Genomic DNA, 15,592 nt, shown 5'->3' with positions numbered 1-15,592 from the left:
GGAAAGAAAGAAGTTCCAAAAATAGCAGAGTCCACCAGCCAGAAACTCAGAACATGCCTTTTAGTGTGGCTTCCCATGTTCATTAGAACAGCCTCTCTGTCAAGACATGACTAGCATCCACTACCTGCATTTTCTGGAAACAATTGAAGATATTTATGTTCCAACAAGTTTTCCAAGCTGGATGAATAGTTCTGCCACGGGTGTCCACTTTGTACTGTCTTTAAATGTAGCTCTTATTTCTGTTATTTCTGTGTGCTGTTTTAAACTCTAAAAAAAACCAACCAGTTTCCTTGTACATCACCTTGAATGCGTGTGGAGGAGGATTATATAATTGTAATAGAATATGGAGGAGGAGGAAGCGGCGAACTAGTAGTTAGCCTAGTGCTCACCTCCATGTTCTTGTCCTCTTCAAAAGTGTGCATGAATATGCACAAACAAATGACTGTGTGTGAACGAGCATGGACCCCCCCCCATGTTTAGAACTGCCCACCAGCATGTGGTCCCAAACAATGAATCATCTGTACCTGGTTAAAAGCACTGGGCCATCTGATGCTATTCACAGAAACGTTCAATTCTTTCTCTTTGGAAGCAGTGGGGTCTATCTCTGCAACCTTGACTCTCAGGAAGGACAGGTTTGGAAATGTGACCCAGCTGATAATATCAAATCCAGTGGCCAAGTATCCATTTTGGTCAAAGGAAACTTCATCCCCGGCACTGTTGTTAAATGAGACTCCTTTCAGATAGTGCTGAAGCTGAATCAAAAGAATAAAGAGAATACCATTTCCCCCCCACACTACTTAGCCAAGAACCATTCTGCCCAGAGTTGTGGGGGGGTTCTGTCTTTCAAAAATATATATTTTAACTTCCCTCTGCCATTTTGTTGTACAATTTTTAATTTATCCTAATTTGTGTTGTCATCATCACAGCCAATGGGTGATCTCTCTCTTGCCTTTGCACCATGGCTTGCTGATGGGGGAGCATTCCACTAGGCTTCACTGCCACGGGCAAGTAGGCAGGAAACAGGGAGGTGCCTTCAGAGAGCCTTATTGGAGAGCTGCCCCTGCCAACACCACACATAATTTTACACACACCTACCATGTCCCCACTCACCTGACCAGCACCAGATCTTGTAACCAGTGTGATTTTTCTAGGAAAAGAGGTGCCAGAACTCACCATGAATACCTCCATCATTCTCTAAGAATGACAATGACGCCCACCTGAGAGGTGCCAGAACTGAGTTCCTGTGAGTTCCCCCTGAAGAAACACCCTGCTTGTAATCTTTACTCATAGGGATGTTGCTCCAGTCCCTTGACCATTTTGGCAGTCCTTTTCTAAGCCTTCTCCAGTTGAGCAATATGCTTTTTGAGGTGGGATGACTGTAACTGTGCACGGCATTGCGAATGTTTATTTTCCATCTAGATGCCTAACATAGAATTCACCTTTTCTTCACAACTACAACCTATTGGCTTCTCCCCATTTATCTATGAATTCATAATGTAAGGAGGGAATTTAAAAGAAATGAAGGTCATATACAAAAAAACTTATACAGTCCCCCCCTATATTCTCTCTCTCTCAACACAAACACACACACAGTGTCTGCATGGCTTAAGGACTGTTGTTCCTCACACAGATATTGTGAGCCACTGTGCTAGCTTTGAAAGGGCAGCATGCCCTAGGGTATCTGCAGCATCATCCTGGTTGGTGTCCCACAAGGCAGTGGCGTAGCGTGGGTTGTCAGCACCCGGGGCAAGGCAAGAAATTTGCGCCCCCTAACCCGTGGATTTGCGCCCCCTAACCTGTGGATTTGCGCCCCCTAACCCTAACCCCCAGATGTTGCACCCGGTGCGGCCGGCCCCCCCTGCACCCCCACGCTACGCCACTGCCACAAGGTTAGCAGATTTGCTCTGCATGTTAAATGGGAAGTAGAACAGCACTGTTAAGACACCGATGAAGTAGTCAACACCATTTTAATTTTCCAAGAAAACGTTGGGGTCCATAAGCACTCAGTGGAACTTGAATGTATTACTGCAGCTGCTTTGACCAATGCTTTTTATATCATGTTCTACAACGTACAAAATGAAGCAAAGCAAGAGAATGAAGAATCCTATATTTTTTGCTGCAGACATTACCTGCCATGGTTGTTGATTCGGAAGCTTCCATCTCCTTCTTTCCACTGTCACTCTGTTTTTTAATTTGGAGGACCGCATGGATTGCAAAGCATGTGCCACAGCATAGACTGCATTGTACATGCTGTAACTGTGGCCAGTCATGCTCATGTCAAAAACAGATCCAGGAAGTGCTTCCAGTTTCTCATCCCCGGTGCAGACCTCCCCACTAGCATGATCTCCATCAGAGGTGGGGAACTCACAGTTGAATGCCTTCTGCCAAAAGATCTTGAGAAAACCATCTCCTTTTTCCAAATTGGGATTTTTCAACTGAAGGAATGTCTGGAATCCTGACACCTCCTTTGAGTGAATCGCCAAGGACATAGCACCGTGGATTATGTCTATGTCGAAACCTCTTTGAAAGGAAAGTGAAACGAACTCCATGCGACCTATCATAATCCAGATTTTACCTGCTGTCTTCATTGGTGTGTCCACAATGCCTGAAGTAACAGGAAACATTCTCAGAAATATCATGGTTTGAATTTCACCATGGACAAGCACAACAGTGGCAGTGCTCCTCAAAATAACCATGTATGTTTCCATCGTATTCTCCAGAATTTCTCCAAAGTCAGTTGAAAAATGTGCCAGTTTGTGATAAAATTCAATAAATGCAAAGCAGATGCCGCTCTGGGAAAACTTGGGAAGAATGGCCTCGACAACCCTTTCTCCACTGTCAGCATGTAAAGTAACTAGACCAATCCAGGTCCATTTGAAAAACAGCAGCAACTGGAGAATCCCGAAATACTGGTGGTACCAATCAGGGTACAATTGCAGGAAGAACGCTCCTTGTTTTTGATCATTCGTCACTGAAGCAGAGCCATATCCAAGCTACATGGGAAATAGCCAGAGAAAATAGCAACAATCTATTTCCAAAACTCTGTTCATTTTCATTCATTCATTCATTCATTCATTCATTCATTCATTTTTTTGTTTTTTGTTTAATGCTTTTTATTCGATTTTTCATTTGTTAATCATTTACATATTCCAATCCTTATTTTTATTTTTACATATACTGTATACATAGTTAAACCAAACAACATCCATAATTCTTCACCAGTGATTTCCGACCACCTCATTACAGCTTCTTCTTTCTTATTTTTCTATTCAATTGTGCTGTTTATCTTTATTATCTTTTTATTACATAGTATATAACTTATCTATGTGAATTTTGACTTTGTGAAATTTATTCGAAACATATCAAGGGTATGATTTGCGAACAATGTTTTCCCAAATATTCTTTTGCACTTTTCCCACTATTTTTTAAAGTTTTTGGTTTGGTTGTTGTCTAATTGCCGCTGTCATTCTTTGCCCATTCCATATACTCACACAGCTTGTTTTGCCATTCTTCCTTTGTTGGTATCTTATCCCCTTTCCAGTTCCTAGCAATCAACATTCTAGTGGCAGTTGTGGCATACCAGAACACCTTTTCCTTATCACTGCGGATACTGATTGTCAGAATGCCCAACAGAAAGGCTTCAGGGTTCTCCCCCGAATGTTTGTCTTAACATTTTTTAAAATTCATCATAGACAGTGTTCTAAAATTTTATTTGTATTCTGCTTTTCCACACACTCAAATCATGCTCAAAGTGGCATGCAAGAAGGAAACGGAAGCATTTCAAACAAACACTACTGAAACTACCGTATTTTTTGCTCTATAAGACTCACTTTTCCCCTCCTAAAAAGTAAGGGGAAATGTGTGCGCGTCTTATAGAGCGAATGCAGGGCTGTGCAGCTGTCTCAGAAGCCAGAACAGCAAGAGGAATTTCTGCTTTCACTGCACAGCGATCCCTCTTGCTGTTCTGGCTTCTGAGATTCAGAATATTTTTTTTCTTGTTTTCCTCCTCCAAAAACTAGGTGCGTCTTGTGGTCTGGTGCGTCTTATAGAGCAAAAAATACGGTATTTCATAATCCAACATAACATAGCAAAAGAGAAATATGGTAACAAACAACTCCTCCCCCCTTACATTTCAACGCATTAAAGACAACAAGATTTCTTAAACACCAGGCAGTATCCCGAACAAGGGAGCTTCACAAATTCACCTTTGTCCTAGAAGCACCACTCCCATGATGTTGCTCATAGTACTTCTTCTGAAGCTGCTTCTTATAAGTGGCAGGTCAGAACTGCCTCTAGTTTGCTACTTTCTGTCTCCAAAGCCTGGCTAAAAGGCAAGGGAAGCACAGCTGGTTTGTTAAAGTGTTATGTTCCATGCACAAAACGTACCTGTGGAATCTTGTAGATGCACAGAATGTCTGCCATGAAGAAACACACGTCTGAGTTAGGACCCCCAATGACAGCTACTGCATTACCCTGGAAATCACAATTGTAGTTTGGGATGAATCTGCTCCATGTAGAGAGAAGTTCCATAGAGGCCAGATACATCCTACTTGCCAAGAATTGACTGTTAATAATGTGGAAACCCAGGGTGAGGTTGGATAAGATCTGGCCTCTTTCGTTGATCTCCGTTACAGCAAATGTGAGGGCCACGATGTGCTGGTATATCTGTGTCATAAATCTGCAAGGTATTTAAATCCACTCTCAGAATATTTTTGCTTCAGAATATGCCATGAGACGTATCTACAATAGATGTTCCACTCATATATTGAACTAAAATATATTTTATTGCCCTCAGTTCCAGGAAGCTTGATGGAACATTGGCACTTTGACCAGGACATTTGTCATATGAATGTCACTTATTTGGAAAGTATGCACGGACCCTTCTTTGCAACGTTAAAAACCCAACTTTAAATGTTTAGCATATTATTGAATCTGGCTTCAGAGGCCTTTCTTTGTGTGCCTCCCTAAGACATTTGGAGGACGGCAACACGAGAAGAGGCCTTTAACATTCCCCCCGCCATCACTCCCCATATAGCAATTGGGGCTTTAAACAACCAGCTCCTCATGGTGCCAATGGAAGCTTTTTATTTGCAGCATCTGCAACAAAACATGTCTCTCCCGTATCTTTCTGTACAGCCACAACAGGCACTGTAACCTTCCAAGCATTTGACCACACCCGCAAAGGCACACTCCTCCATATTCTCCTGAGACAGATAGCATGGGGTTGCGGTTGAGGAGAGAGGGGTTAACCTTCTGTTTCCCACATGTTGTGATTTCCCTCCCCCAACAATTGTTTCCAGTGGAGAGATGAGGTAATTTGAGAGGTGAGAATGAGAGAAAAATGGGGAGAGGTGGGAAACCGGAGTGGTGGTGTGGGGCAGTTCCACCTACTTTTGTCAGCAGACACCATGTGTGGTGCCCAATAGATTTCTCCCAAAAGATTATGGCTGCATCTATCCAATTGGAAAGGCTCACTTAGACCTCCTTCCTCCTTCTCCTCCTTTCAACCTGCAGGGATTTTATTTTATGTTTGGGTGAGGGTGAACATTCTACTATCACTAAAGCAGCCTCCCTTTCTCCTCACAGATAATTAAATGTTCAGTTCGTGAGCACTTAGAAAAGGATGTTGTGATTACTAAGACCCAGCATAGGTTTCTCAAAAACAAGTCATGCTGGACAAATCTCATTTCTTTATATGATAGAGTTACAAACTTAGTGGATCAGGGGAATGCTGTGGACATAGTGCATCTTGATTTCAGCAAAGCTTTCAACAAAGTCTCCCATGGGATGAAGTCACTGTTAGATGCATTTGTAGCTAGTTGACTGACGCAACCAGCTGCACAAATATAAGATAGGGACACCTGGCTTGTCTGTAGGACATGTGAAAAGGATCTATGTGTCTAGTACAACACAAGCTTAACTTGAGTCAACAGTGTGATGCACAAGAAAAAAAAGGGGGAGCTAATGTGATTCTAGGCTGCATCTACATCTAGTGCCCCAATCAAGGGAAGTCATAGTACTGTTCTATTCTGTCATGGTTAGACCACACCTGGTGAACACAATTTAAGAAGGATATTGACAAACTGGAATGTGTGCAGAAGAGGATAACCAAGATAATAAAGGGTCTGAAAACCAAGCCTTATGAGGAAGGAAAGGTTGAGGGAGTTGAATATGTTTAGTCTGGAAAAAGAGAAGACCGAGAAGAATGATAGTCTTTTTCAAATATCTAAAGAACTGTCACATGGAAGATGGAGTAAGCTTGTTTTCTCCTGCTCTGGATGGTAGGATCCAAACCAATGGCTTCAAGTTACAGAAAGAAAGAAAGAAAGAAAGAAAGAAAGAAAGAAAGAAAGAAAGAAAGAAAGAAAGAAAGAAAGAAAGAGAAATTCTGACTAAACATCAGGAAGAACTCCCTGATGGTAAGAGCTGTTTGACAGTGGAACAGACTCTGACAGAAGGTGGTAGCTTTTCCTTCCTTGGAAATTTATAAGCAGAGGTTAGGTGGTCATGATTTGTGCATCATTTCATTGAGATTCCTGCATTGCAGGGGGTTAGACTAGATGATTGTTGGGGTCCCTTCCAAGGCTACAATTATATAATTCTATGAACTCAGAGAAAATGTTCAAGGAAAAGGCCCCCTGAATGTGACCCAAGAACATCTTAAACACTAACCATTTGTTATGGCACATAAGCTGGGGTGGTCAACATGGTGTCCTCCATGTGTTAGACTACACTCTCTTCCTTCCTGACCACTGGCTATGCTTGCTGGGGCTGATGACAGTTAATGCCCCACAGGGACATGGGTGGTGCTGTGGTATAAACCACTGAGCCTCTTGGGCTTGCTGATTGGAAGGTCGGTGGTTTGGATCCCCACAACGGAGTGAGCTCCCGTTGCTCTGTCCCAGCTCCTGCCACCCTAGCAGTTCGAAAGCACGCCAGTACAACAAGATAAATAGGTACTGCTGTGGCAGGAAGGTAAACGGTATTTTCGTGCGCTCTGGTTTCCTTCATGGTGTTCCATTGCACCAGAAGCAGTTTAGTCAAGCTGGCCACATGACCCGGAAAGCTGTCAGTGGACAAACATCGGCTCCCACAGCGTGAAAGTGACATGAGCGCTGCAACCCCATAGTCACCTTTGACTGGACTTAACTGTCCAGGGGTCCTTTACCTTTACCTTAATGCCCCACAATACCTGGAGGTCACCATGTTGTCTACCCCTGACATAAACATTTGTGGACTAGAGTCCACTTCAGAAAATGCAAAGCTTTTACCATAATTAATCAGTCATTAAGCTGCCACAAGACTCCTTATAGTTGCTGCTAACCCTCTGGAAAATGATATAATTAAAAATCCAGTTCCTTACATGGGGTCATCAATAAGTTCATGAAGTGGGTGCCTGTTGAAGTCCACAGAGCTGGACAATCTGTAGCTCTGGGAAATAATGGCAGCAATGTTGAGGTCTCCTGAATGATAATACTTCTGATTTTCTGGAAGAGTACCACTTATATTACATCGAGCAATGGGAACAGCACACACATCTTGAAGCAGTAGTAATAATATAACCAGCATGAATAATACCACCATACATGAACATATTTCTTCTCGGAACCATTTCACCAGTTTCCTCATTGTCATTCAAATGTCCCCGAGTAGCAGAGCCTGAATTGAAAGGCCACTCAACGGACTTACTCAAACCCAGTATTATGTAAAGTATTGGAGGGCTGTTTAACCCTGCCTGTCTTTAAATCCTGAACTGAATTTCACAGGTGACCTTAACAGAATCTGTTTCTCTCAAGTCATGGTTTTCTTAGTGGTTACTGAAGCTCCCTTGGGATCTGGAGAAGTAGTAATCATGGACAATTTGGATACTTACAGGGGAGATAGTCACTTATTCAGCATTAGAGGTTCTCCGCAACATTGCAAAAGAAAACAGGTTGATTGCACCTCCATCAATCCTTTTCTCTTATCCTCTGCAGTGTGAAAGCAAATTACGGTATGTGTAATACTAAGGTATTTAGTGGGAGGGGTCTACCTCAGTAGGAGAGTACATGCTTAACACAAACAATGTCGCCAGCCAGAAATGCCAAAGCCAAGGAATCAAACTACTTGTTCTACTCCCAAATGAGAATCAAGGCTACACCTAGAGAAGTTGTTTACTTCCATTGCAACAAAGAAGGACATGTAGCCACACTTTGCAAAGCCTCAAAATTGGGGAATTCCCCTGCATTTAGGCAACCAAACCAAAATAAAGGATACAAAATAAAGGATACAAAGAAAAGAAAGAAGCTATCAGTTAACAATTATGACACAAAGTCATACAAATGGTTAATTGATTCTGGAGTGTCTTCTCACATGAAAATTCAGTTGCAGAAAGTAAGTTTAAGTCCATTGTGGAAATGAGAAGATGCATATTAAGGGATGCAGCTCTCAGGAGCCAGTGCAGTGTGCCTCCAAAACAGACTGCCAGTGACAGATCTTCATTGGCTCCCAATGCATTTCCAAACACAATGCAAAGTGTTGGTGTTGATCTTTAAAACCCTGTATACCTGAAGGAGCATCTCCACCCCCATCATTCAGCTCAGACACTGAGGTCCAGTTCTGAGAGCCTTCTCTGTAGTGGCACCCGCCCTGTGGAATGCCTTCCCATCAGACGTCAAAGAGATAAACGATTATACAATTTTCTGTAAACATGTGAAGGCACCCTGTTTCAGGATGTTTTTAATGTTTGATCTTGCACTGTTTTTTAAAATATTCTACTGGAAGCTGCCTAGTGTGGTCAGTGCAACCCAGTCAAGATGGGCTGGTTACAATTAATAAATGATGATTTTTATAAACAATATATCCTCTCCTAGAATCTAAACTCATTTCTGCATGAAGGGGAGTCCACAATCTCCTGAGAGAGTCTGTTCCACAATCAGCCAATTTTAACTGTCAGAAAGTTCTTCCGGATGTTTTGTTGGAATTCCTCTTTCTTGTAACTTGAAGCCATTGGTTCAGGCCCTAACTTCAAGAGTTCCATCTTCCATGTGACACCCCTTTAGACATCTCCTCCAGAGGTGTTAAATTGAATAAAATATTGGAGGGAGAATAAGCCCTGCTCTGCATAGTCAGTCCCATGATGGGGTGCATGGACACTATTTGAACGGCAATGCCCATCAACTTTGGGGGGCCCAGCCCCCTCAAATATTTAATTGGGGGGGGCCAAAGACCCATTGGCCCTAGGAGTTGGCTACTATGATCTCCTCTCAGTCTCCTCTTTTTCCAGGCTAAATATATTCAACTCCTTCAACCGCTCCTCATATGGTTTGGTTTCCAAACCCATGATCTCTTGGTCGCCCTCTTCTGCACACATTCCAGCTTGTCAATATTCTTCTTAAACTGGGGTACCCAGAAGTGGACACAATATAACAGGTGTCTGACCAAGGCTGAATAGAATAGTACTGTGACTTCACTTGATCAGGACACTAGACTTTTGTTGAATCATCCTAGAATAGCATTAACTTTTTTGCTGCTGCATCACACTTTTGATTCATGTTAAGCTTTTGGTCCACCAAGACCCCTAGATCCTTTTCACATGCAAGCCACGTGTTCCCCGTCTTAGATTTGTGCATCTGGTTCTTCTTGCCTAAGTGCAGAACCTTACATTTGTCCCTATTGAAATTCATTTTGTTAGCTTGCGCCCAGTTCTCCCATCTGTTAAGATCATTTTGAATCCTGATTCTGTCTTCTGCAGCATTAGCTACAACTCCCAGTTTGGTGTCACCTGCAGATTTGATGAGCATCCTCTCAATTCCTTTGTCCAAGTTGCTAATAGAGACATTGAACAACAACTGGCCCAGGAAAGAAGGAACACTTTGCACCTTGGCACTTTATACAGTTTCAATGCAAATCTTATGTATGCCTCTATGTATGAATAAAAGAAGGTTGCTTTATTCAGGTAGCTGAATAAACGAAGCTTCTTAATGGTCTTTTTATTATATTTGTTTACAAATTTATAAGCCACATTTAATAAGAAACAAAAATGCAGAATGCAACATAACAATTAAAAAAAATCCATAAAACATTATAAAAAATGAGCAATCTGGCCTCCAAATTCTGCACCAGCTGAAATTTCCAAAGGATCTTCAGAAACAACTCCACATATAATTCCAAGTATAACATGTTGCTGTAATCTAACCTAGAAGTTACCACAGCATAGACAACACAAGTTAGGTTTCCCCTGTTCAGAAAGCGGCAGCGCTGGGCCACCAGCTGAAGCTGATAAAAGGCACTCCATGCCACGGACGCCACCTGTGCCTCAAGCAAGAGCAAAGGATCAAGAAGTAGCCCCCACCTATTTACCCACTCCTTCAGAAGGAGTGTAACCACATTAAGAGCAGGCAACGTCCCATCCATACAGTCTAGGGAACTGCCCACCAAAGGTCCCTCAGTCTCATCTGGAATGAGCTTGAGTTTGTTGGCACTCATTCAATCCAACTTTAACTAGATTGGGACTTTCCAATTTGTTATTTGTACTTTCCTCTCATTAGCTGCCCCCTGTTGTTCAGCTCAGGTTTAATCAAAATGATATAGCATTTAGGGGCAAAGATGCAGCCCAGTAACCCAGCGCCAGAGGCCAAGATGGAGAAGATCTCCACAGCCACCATGTATTTCCCTTTTGTGCTCAGGTAGGTTGGGACAAATGCCAGCCACACACTGCAAAACACCACCATGCTGAAGGTGATGAACTTGGCTTCGTTGAAACTGTCAGGCAACTTTCTGGCTAAGAAGGCCACAGTGAAGCTGATAGTGGCCAGGAAGCCCATATAGCCCAGGACAGAGTAAAACATGATGGCCGATCCTTCATTACATTCCAGAACAATCTCTTCAGCCATTGTATGTGCATCTAAATCAGGGAAAGGGGGAGAGATTGCCAGCCATAGAGTACAAAGAATAGCTTGAACTAGGGAGCAGGAAACAACAACAGAAATATCCAGTCTTTTCCCCATCCATCTCCTCATACTGGACCCTGGCTTGGTGGCCATGAAAGCTAAAATGACTGTTATCGTTTTGGCCAAAATACAAGAAACTGCCACAGAGAATATCATGATAAAAGCAGCTTGTTGAAAGAGACACACAACTTTATGCGGTTGGCCAATGAACAGCAAAGCAGAAACAAAGGAGAGCAAGAGGGAGATGAGGAGAGTGTAGGTGACGTTCCGGTTGTTGGCTTTGACTATGGGAGTGTCCTTGTGCTTAATGAATATCCCATGCACCAAAGCTGTGATAAAACAAAAGGAAAGAGAGAAATTAGCTAGGATTATCCCCAACGGCTCTTTGTATGACAAGAAGCTGATCTTCTTTGGAACACACAAATCTTGTCCTTTGTTTGCATATTGATCTTCTGTACATTTAATGCAGTATTCTGCATCTAAAAAAGGAAACAGATTTTGTTTTATACATGGATGTACTTCTGTGTACTGTACATTACTGAATTCAATACAGCTGAGTGAATTTTTCTGTGCTATTTCTGGGTAGGGAAAAGGAGCAGAGTAGATTTTGTTATATATTCTTTAGTGAGATAAAATTATCCAACAGTTTTTCTTTCCCTGAATGAAAAAAAATAATTCAGAAACTTTAGCTCACTGTATACTAAATAAAATTCCATTTTTAGTTTTTATTGTTGGATGAAGAATTGGAAGTAGTGGAGGCCTCGTCCATTTCTTCGTTCATGAATAAAATGATTTAAAAGAACATTATTCTTAAAACTGGATCCAAAAGTGAAGTAAAAACTCATTGACCTCTCAAAGATTTGTTAGAAAATTCTTTTAGCTCAGGCATATTTACAAAACCCTGTATGGTGACACCTAGCTCAAAACCAGTGTACACAATCTCAGTTACTTTTGCATGACTATGCATATAGCAGATCCCTTCACTGATGGTATTTTAATTCCTGGAACATCACAAAGCAAGAGTTATTGTGAACTACCGTATTTTTTGCACCATAACACTCACTTTTTTCCTCCTAGAAAGTAAGGGGAAATGTCTGTGCGTGTTATGGAGGAAATGCCTACAGGTGGCATGCCTACGGATTTTCCTCCTCTAAAAACTACATGTGTGTTATGGTCAGGTGCGTGTTATAGAGCGAAAAATACGGTACATATTCTTCTTGTCCTGGTATGCTCAAATCCTGTTTACTTCTAAATTTTCTTTTCTTTTCCTTTCTTCTGATAAGCTGAACACTATGCTAAACAACAAAGGAATGCTGTGGGTATCACCACCAGCACTAAATTTGGAACATTTAAATATGAAGGAAATTCTTGTCTATAATCTGTATTGAACAAGTGATTGATAGCAGTTAATAACCTGAGGAAAATGCTATGAATAAAATGTATTTACCTCTAAATTTAGAAATCCTCCCTTCTGGACATGGAAGACAATCATAGCAGCAGAAAGGTTTTTCTTCCTTCTTGCTCTTGCTGTAACCTGGATGGCAAGCGTCATTGCACACTGAAAGTGGCTGTACCTGTGCATAAATGAAATTAGTGGGTGTTTAAACACTGAGCTCCAGCTCCAAGGGTCTTCTGGCGGTTCCCTCACTGCAAGAAGTGAAGTTACAGGAAACCAAGCAAAGGGCCTTCTCAGTAGTGGCGCCCACCCTGTGGAATGCCCTCCCACCAGATGTCAAAGAAATAAACAACTATCTGACTTTTAGAAGACATCTGAAGGCAGCCCTCTTTAGGTAAGCTTTTAATATTTGATGACTTATGGTATTCCAATATTTTGCTGGAAGCCAGAGTGGCTGGCGAATAAATAAAAAATAAATAATTATAATAATTATAATAATTATGCATTCAAATTTTGGGGAGGAGAAGGGAGTTGTATGACAATCTCCTGCAATAAAGATAGGAGCAAGGTAATTCTTTATAACCAGCAGTAAAGTATTGCACTTATGTGAAAGGAGAACCTGTGGCCACTTATCCCCTGCCCAGTGGGTCAAAGTAAGGATGAGGCACTTTTGGGATCAAAATTAGAATTTTATTTATGTACATTTGATGAGGGCTGTAGCTTGATATCTACTCTGACAAGGCACAATACTTTGTATGAAATAAGCACACCATACAGAGACAGCTGAAAGGTTCTTACAATTCTAACTTTAAACATGCCTCAGAATAGACTGATTTCTTCTAGAATGGCCATTGGTCTTACAGTTCAAGTAAAACACTTCCAGCCCCATCTAGGATCTTCATTTGCCCCTCAGGGAAAACAAACTGGATTGCCATGTCTAGCTAACTCCTAATTCAGACCTACTATCTGACAGTTTAAACCTATCTTGGATCTAACCAGGCTCTATCCAAGCCCTTTCTAGGTACTTTCCAAGCCCTAAAGCAATCCTATCTCCACTAACTGTCAGACAGGCCCTATTTGACCATTTAACTGTCAAGTTCTAACTTCAAATTCCCTACTGTCTCTCCTGATTGGGTGACACTCAACCCATTGTCTGGATGCTCACATTCCATGCATCACAAGTTATATTTCTCCAGTTCTCCTATCAAAAGGATTGTGCTACCAAAACGATGGATGGACAATTATTATTTTATCGTTATTCTTATATATTTACTTATTTATACCCTGCCTTTCCCCCTGACATGGACTAAGGGCTGCTTACAGATGAAATGCGAACAGCTAAAAACCGGCTTGGGGGAGGTCATAAAAACAATTAAACATTAATAAAAATAACACTATACAGAAGCACAAATGATCTAATAACAATGTACAGGTAATTACAATACCTGTTTAAATGCAGTTGGCCATACAATGTCTTCCACAGAAATGCTCAGGATTTTGTCTTCAGGAGCTAAGGGATCTATCTTTCCAACTTTGGCTCGAAGAAAGGAGCGGTTTGGAAATGTCACCCAATTAATAATATCAAATCCAGCAGTGATATCACCGTTATGATTAAAGGAAACCGTTTCTCCAGCACTGTTGTTAAATGAGACTCTCCTAAGGTAGCGTTGAAGCTAAATTGAAACAACAAAAGGCAAATAATATGGATATATAAGATGCTTCAAATAGATTAAAAGGTTTTCATTTTCCACAAGCTACTTTTGGTGCCCCATTATTTTATTTTATTTTATTTATTTATTTATTTTATTTATATACCATCCTATACCTGCAATGTGCATACTTCTCACAGTGTTGCAAATTTCCTATGCCCTCATAACTTTTGCAACCAATCTATTGCCATCAATAACATACACAAGTCAGATAAACACAAGGGTGGAATTGACACACATATTAAAAACTGTTCTGAAAATGCTTTTTTTTAAAGCGTTTTTTTAAAAAAATACATTGAATTTTCCTAAGGCTCACCATGGCCATTTAGTGTCACATTGCATATTGCACTTAAAACACACTTATAATGTTTTATTTGCAGCTGTAGAGCTGAGTCCAAGGAGAAAGAGATCCAAGAGGCAAGGGCAACACAAGGTTGTTTGCGGGATTGTAAATAAATGCAAACATTAGAAAATACCAACAAGTTTCCAAGGACCTCGTTCTAAATAAGACAAATATAGGGTCACCCCTAGAAGGCCCAGCATGGTGCTTCTTGGGGTAGGGTCTAAAATGGTTTTTAAAGTGAAAGCAATTTAAAAAAATTATTTTTGTTTTTTATGAAGGAAGTCGTTTGAGCCCCAGCCCTTTGTGGCCTCTCTCCGGGGCTGCAGGATCTGGGCATTTACCTGCCATGGCTCTTGATTTAGAAACTGCTGACCTCTTCCTAGCACCATAGTTCCGTGTTTGAACATGAATGAGTGCATGGGTTGCAAAGCATGCGCAAATTCATGGGGGAAACAGGAAAGCTATTGCTAACATTCAAATCAGATATAGACATTCTCCAGAAAGAAATGCATCATGGGGAAGAACTGTGGGAGAAGACTATTGCCAGAATGTCCTGTTTGAAGGCTTCCCCAAGCTGTCTGGTTGTCTGCTATAGGAAGGCCTTGGACTGAGCCAGCAGGATCCTTCCTTTGTTCTTAGTGTATTCAGGGCATTACCTTCCATAACTCTTGATTCTGAAGTTTTACTCCTCCATCCACTGTCACTCTGCCTTTGTATCTAGATGGATGCATGGCCTGCAATGCATGTGCTACAGCAAAGACTGCGTTGTACACACTGTAGCTGTGGCCAGTCAGGCTCATTTCAAAGACAGATGCAGGAAGTGTCTCCAGCTGTTCTTCTCCACTGCAGGTGTCTCTATCGTCTCTTTCTGTATCAGTTTTAGGGAGAGAACAGTCAAAAGCTGTTTCCCAAAAGACCCTAAGAAAAGCATCTTCTTTCTCTGAGGTAGGATTTCTCCCCTGAATAAATTTCTGGAATCCCACAATCTCCTTTGAATGAACTGCGATGGATAGAGCACCATGTATAATGTCTATTTCCCAATCTCTTTGAACAGAAACGGATGTAAATTCCATCTGTGCCGTCATGATCCAAACTTTTGCATTCATTGTTATGTCCTCCAGTTCTGAAAGCCGGGGAAACATTCTCAGAAATATCACAGTATTTATTTCGCCATGTAATACCACGACGTTGGCAATGCTACAAACAATAACCT

General features: G+C 41.4%; 1 protein-coding gene across 2 annotated transcripts; it reads right to left on the bottom strand.

The window, feature by feature from the left end:
* Positions 1-10,095: 10,095 nt before the first annotated feature.
* On the bottom strand, positions 10,096-13,389 carry LOC309516871 (vomeronasal type-2 receptor 26-like). Of its 2 annotated transcripts, none has more exons than XM_082195822.1 (3): positions 13,126-13,389; positions 12,379-12,505; positions 10,096-11,410 (listed from the first exon to the last, which is right to left on the bottom strand). In XM_082195822.1, exons 1-3 carry the CDS (start codon positions 13,141-13,143, stop codon positions 10,506-10,508), a joined length of 1,050 nt encoding a protein of 349 aa, XP_082051948.1. In that variant the 5' UTR covers positions 13,144-13,389; the 3' UTR covers positions 10,096-10,505. The 2 variants fall into 2 exon arrangements, with proteins under 2 accessions (XP_082051948.1, XP_082051949.1); XM_082195823.1 differs by having other exon boundaries at positions 10,096-11,260.
* Between the last annotated feature and the right edge of the window lie 2,203 nt (positions 13,390-15,592).

This window comes from Podarcis vaucheri (assembly GCF_965113315.1).
Source record: "Podarcis vaucheri genome assembly, chromosome: 13".
Lineage (NCBI taxonomy): Eukaryota > Metazoa > Chordata > Lepidosauria > Squamata > Lacertidae > Podarcis > Podarcis vaucheri.
This window is presented reverse-complemented; position numbering and strand designations above follow the sequence as displayed.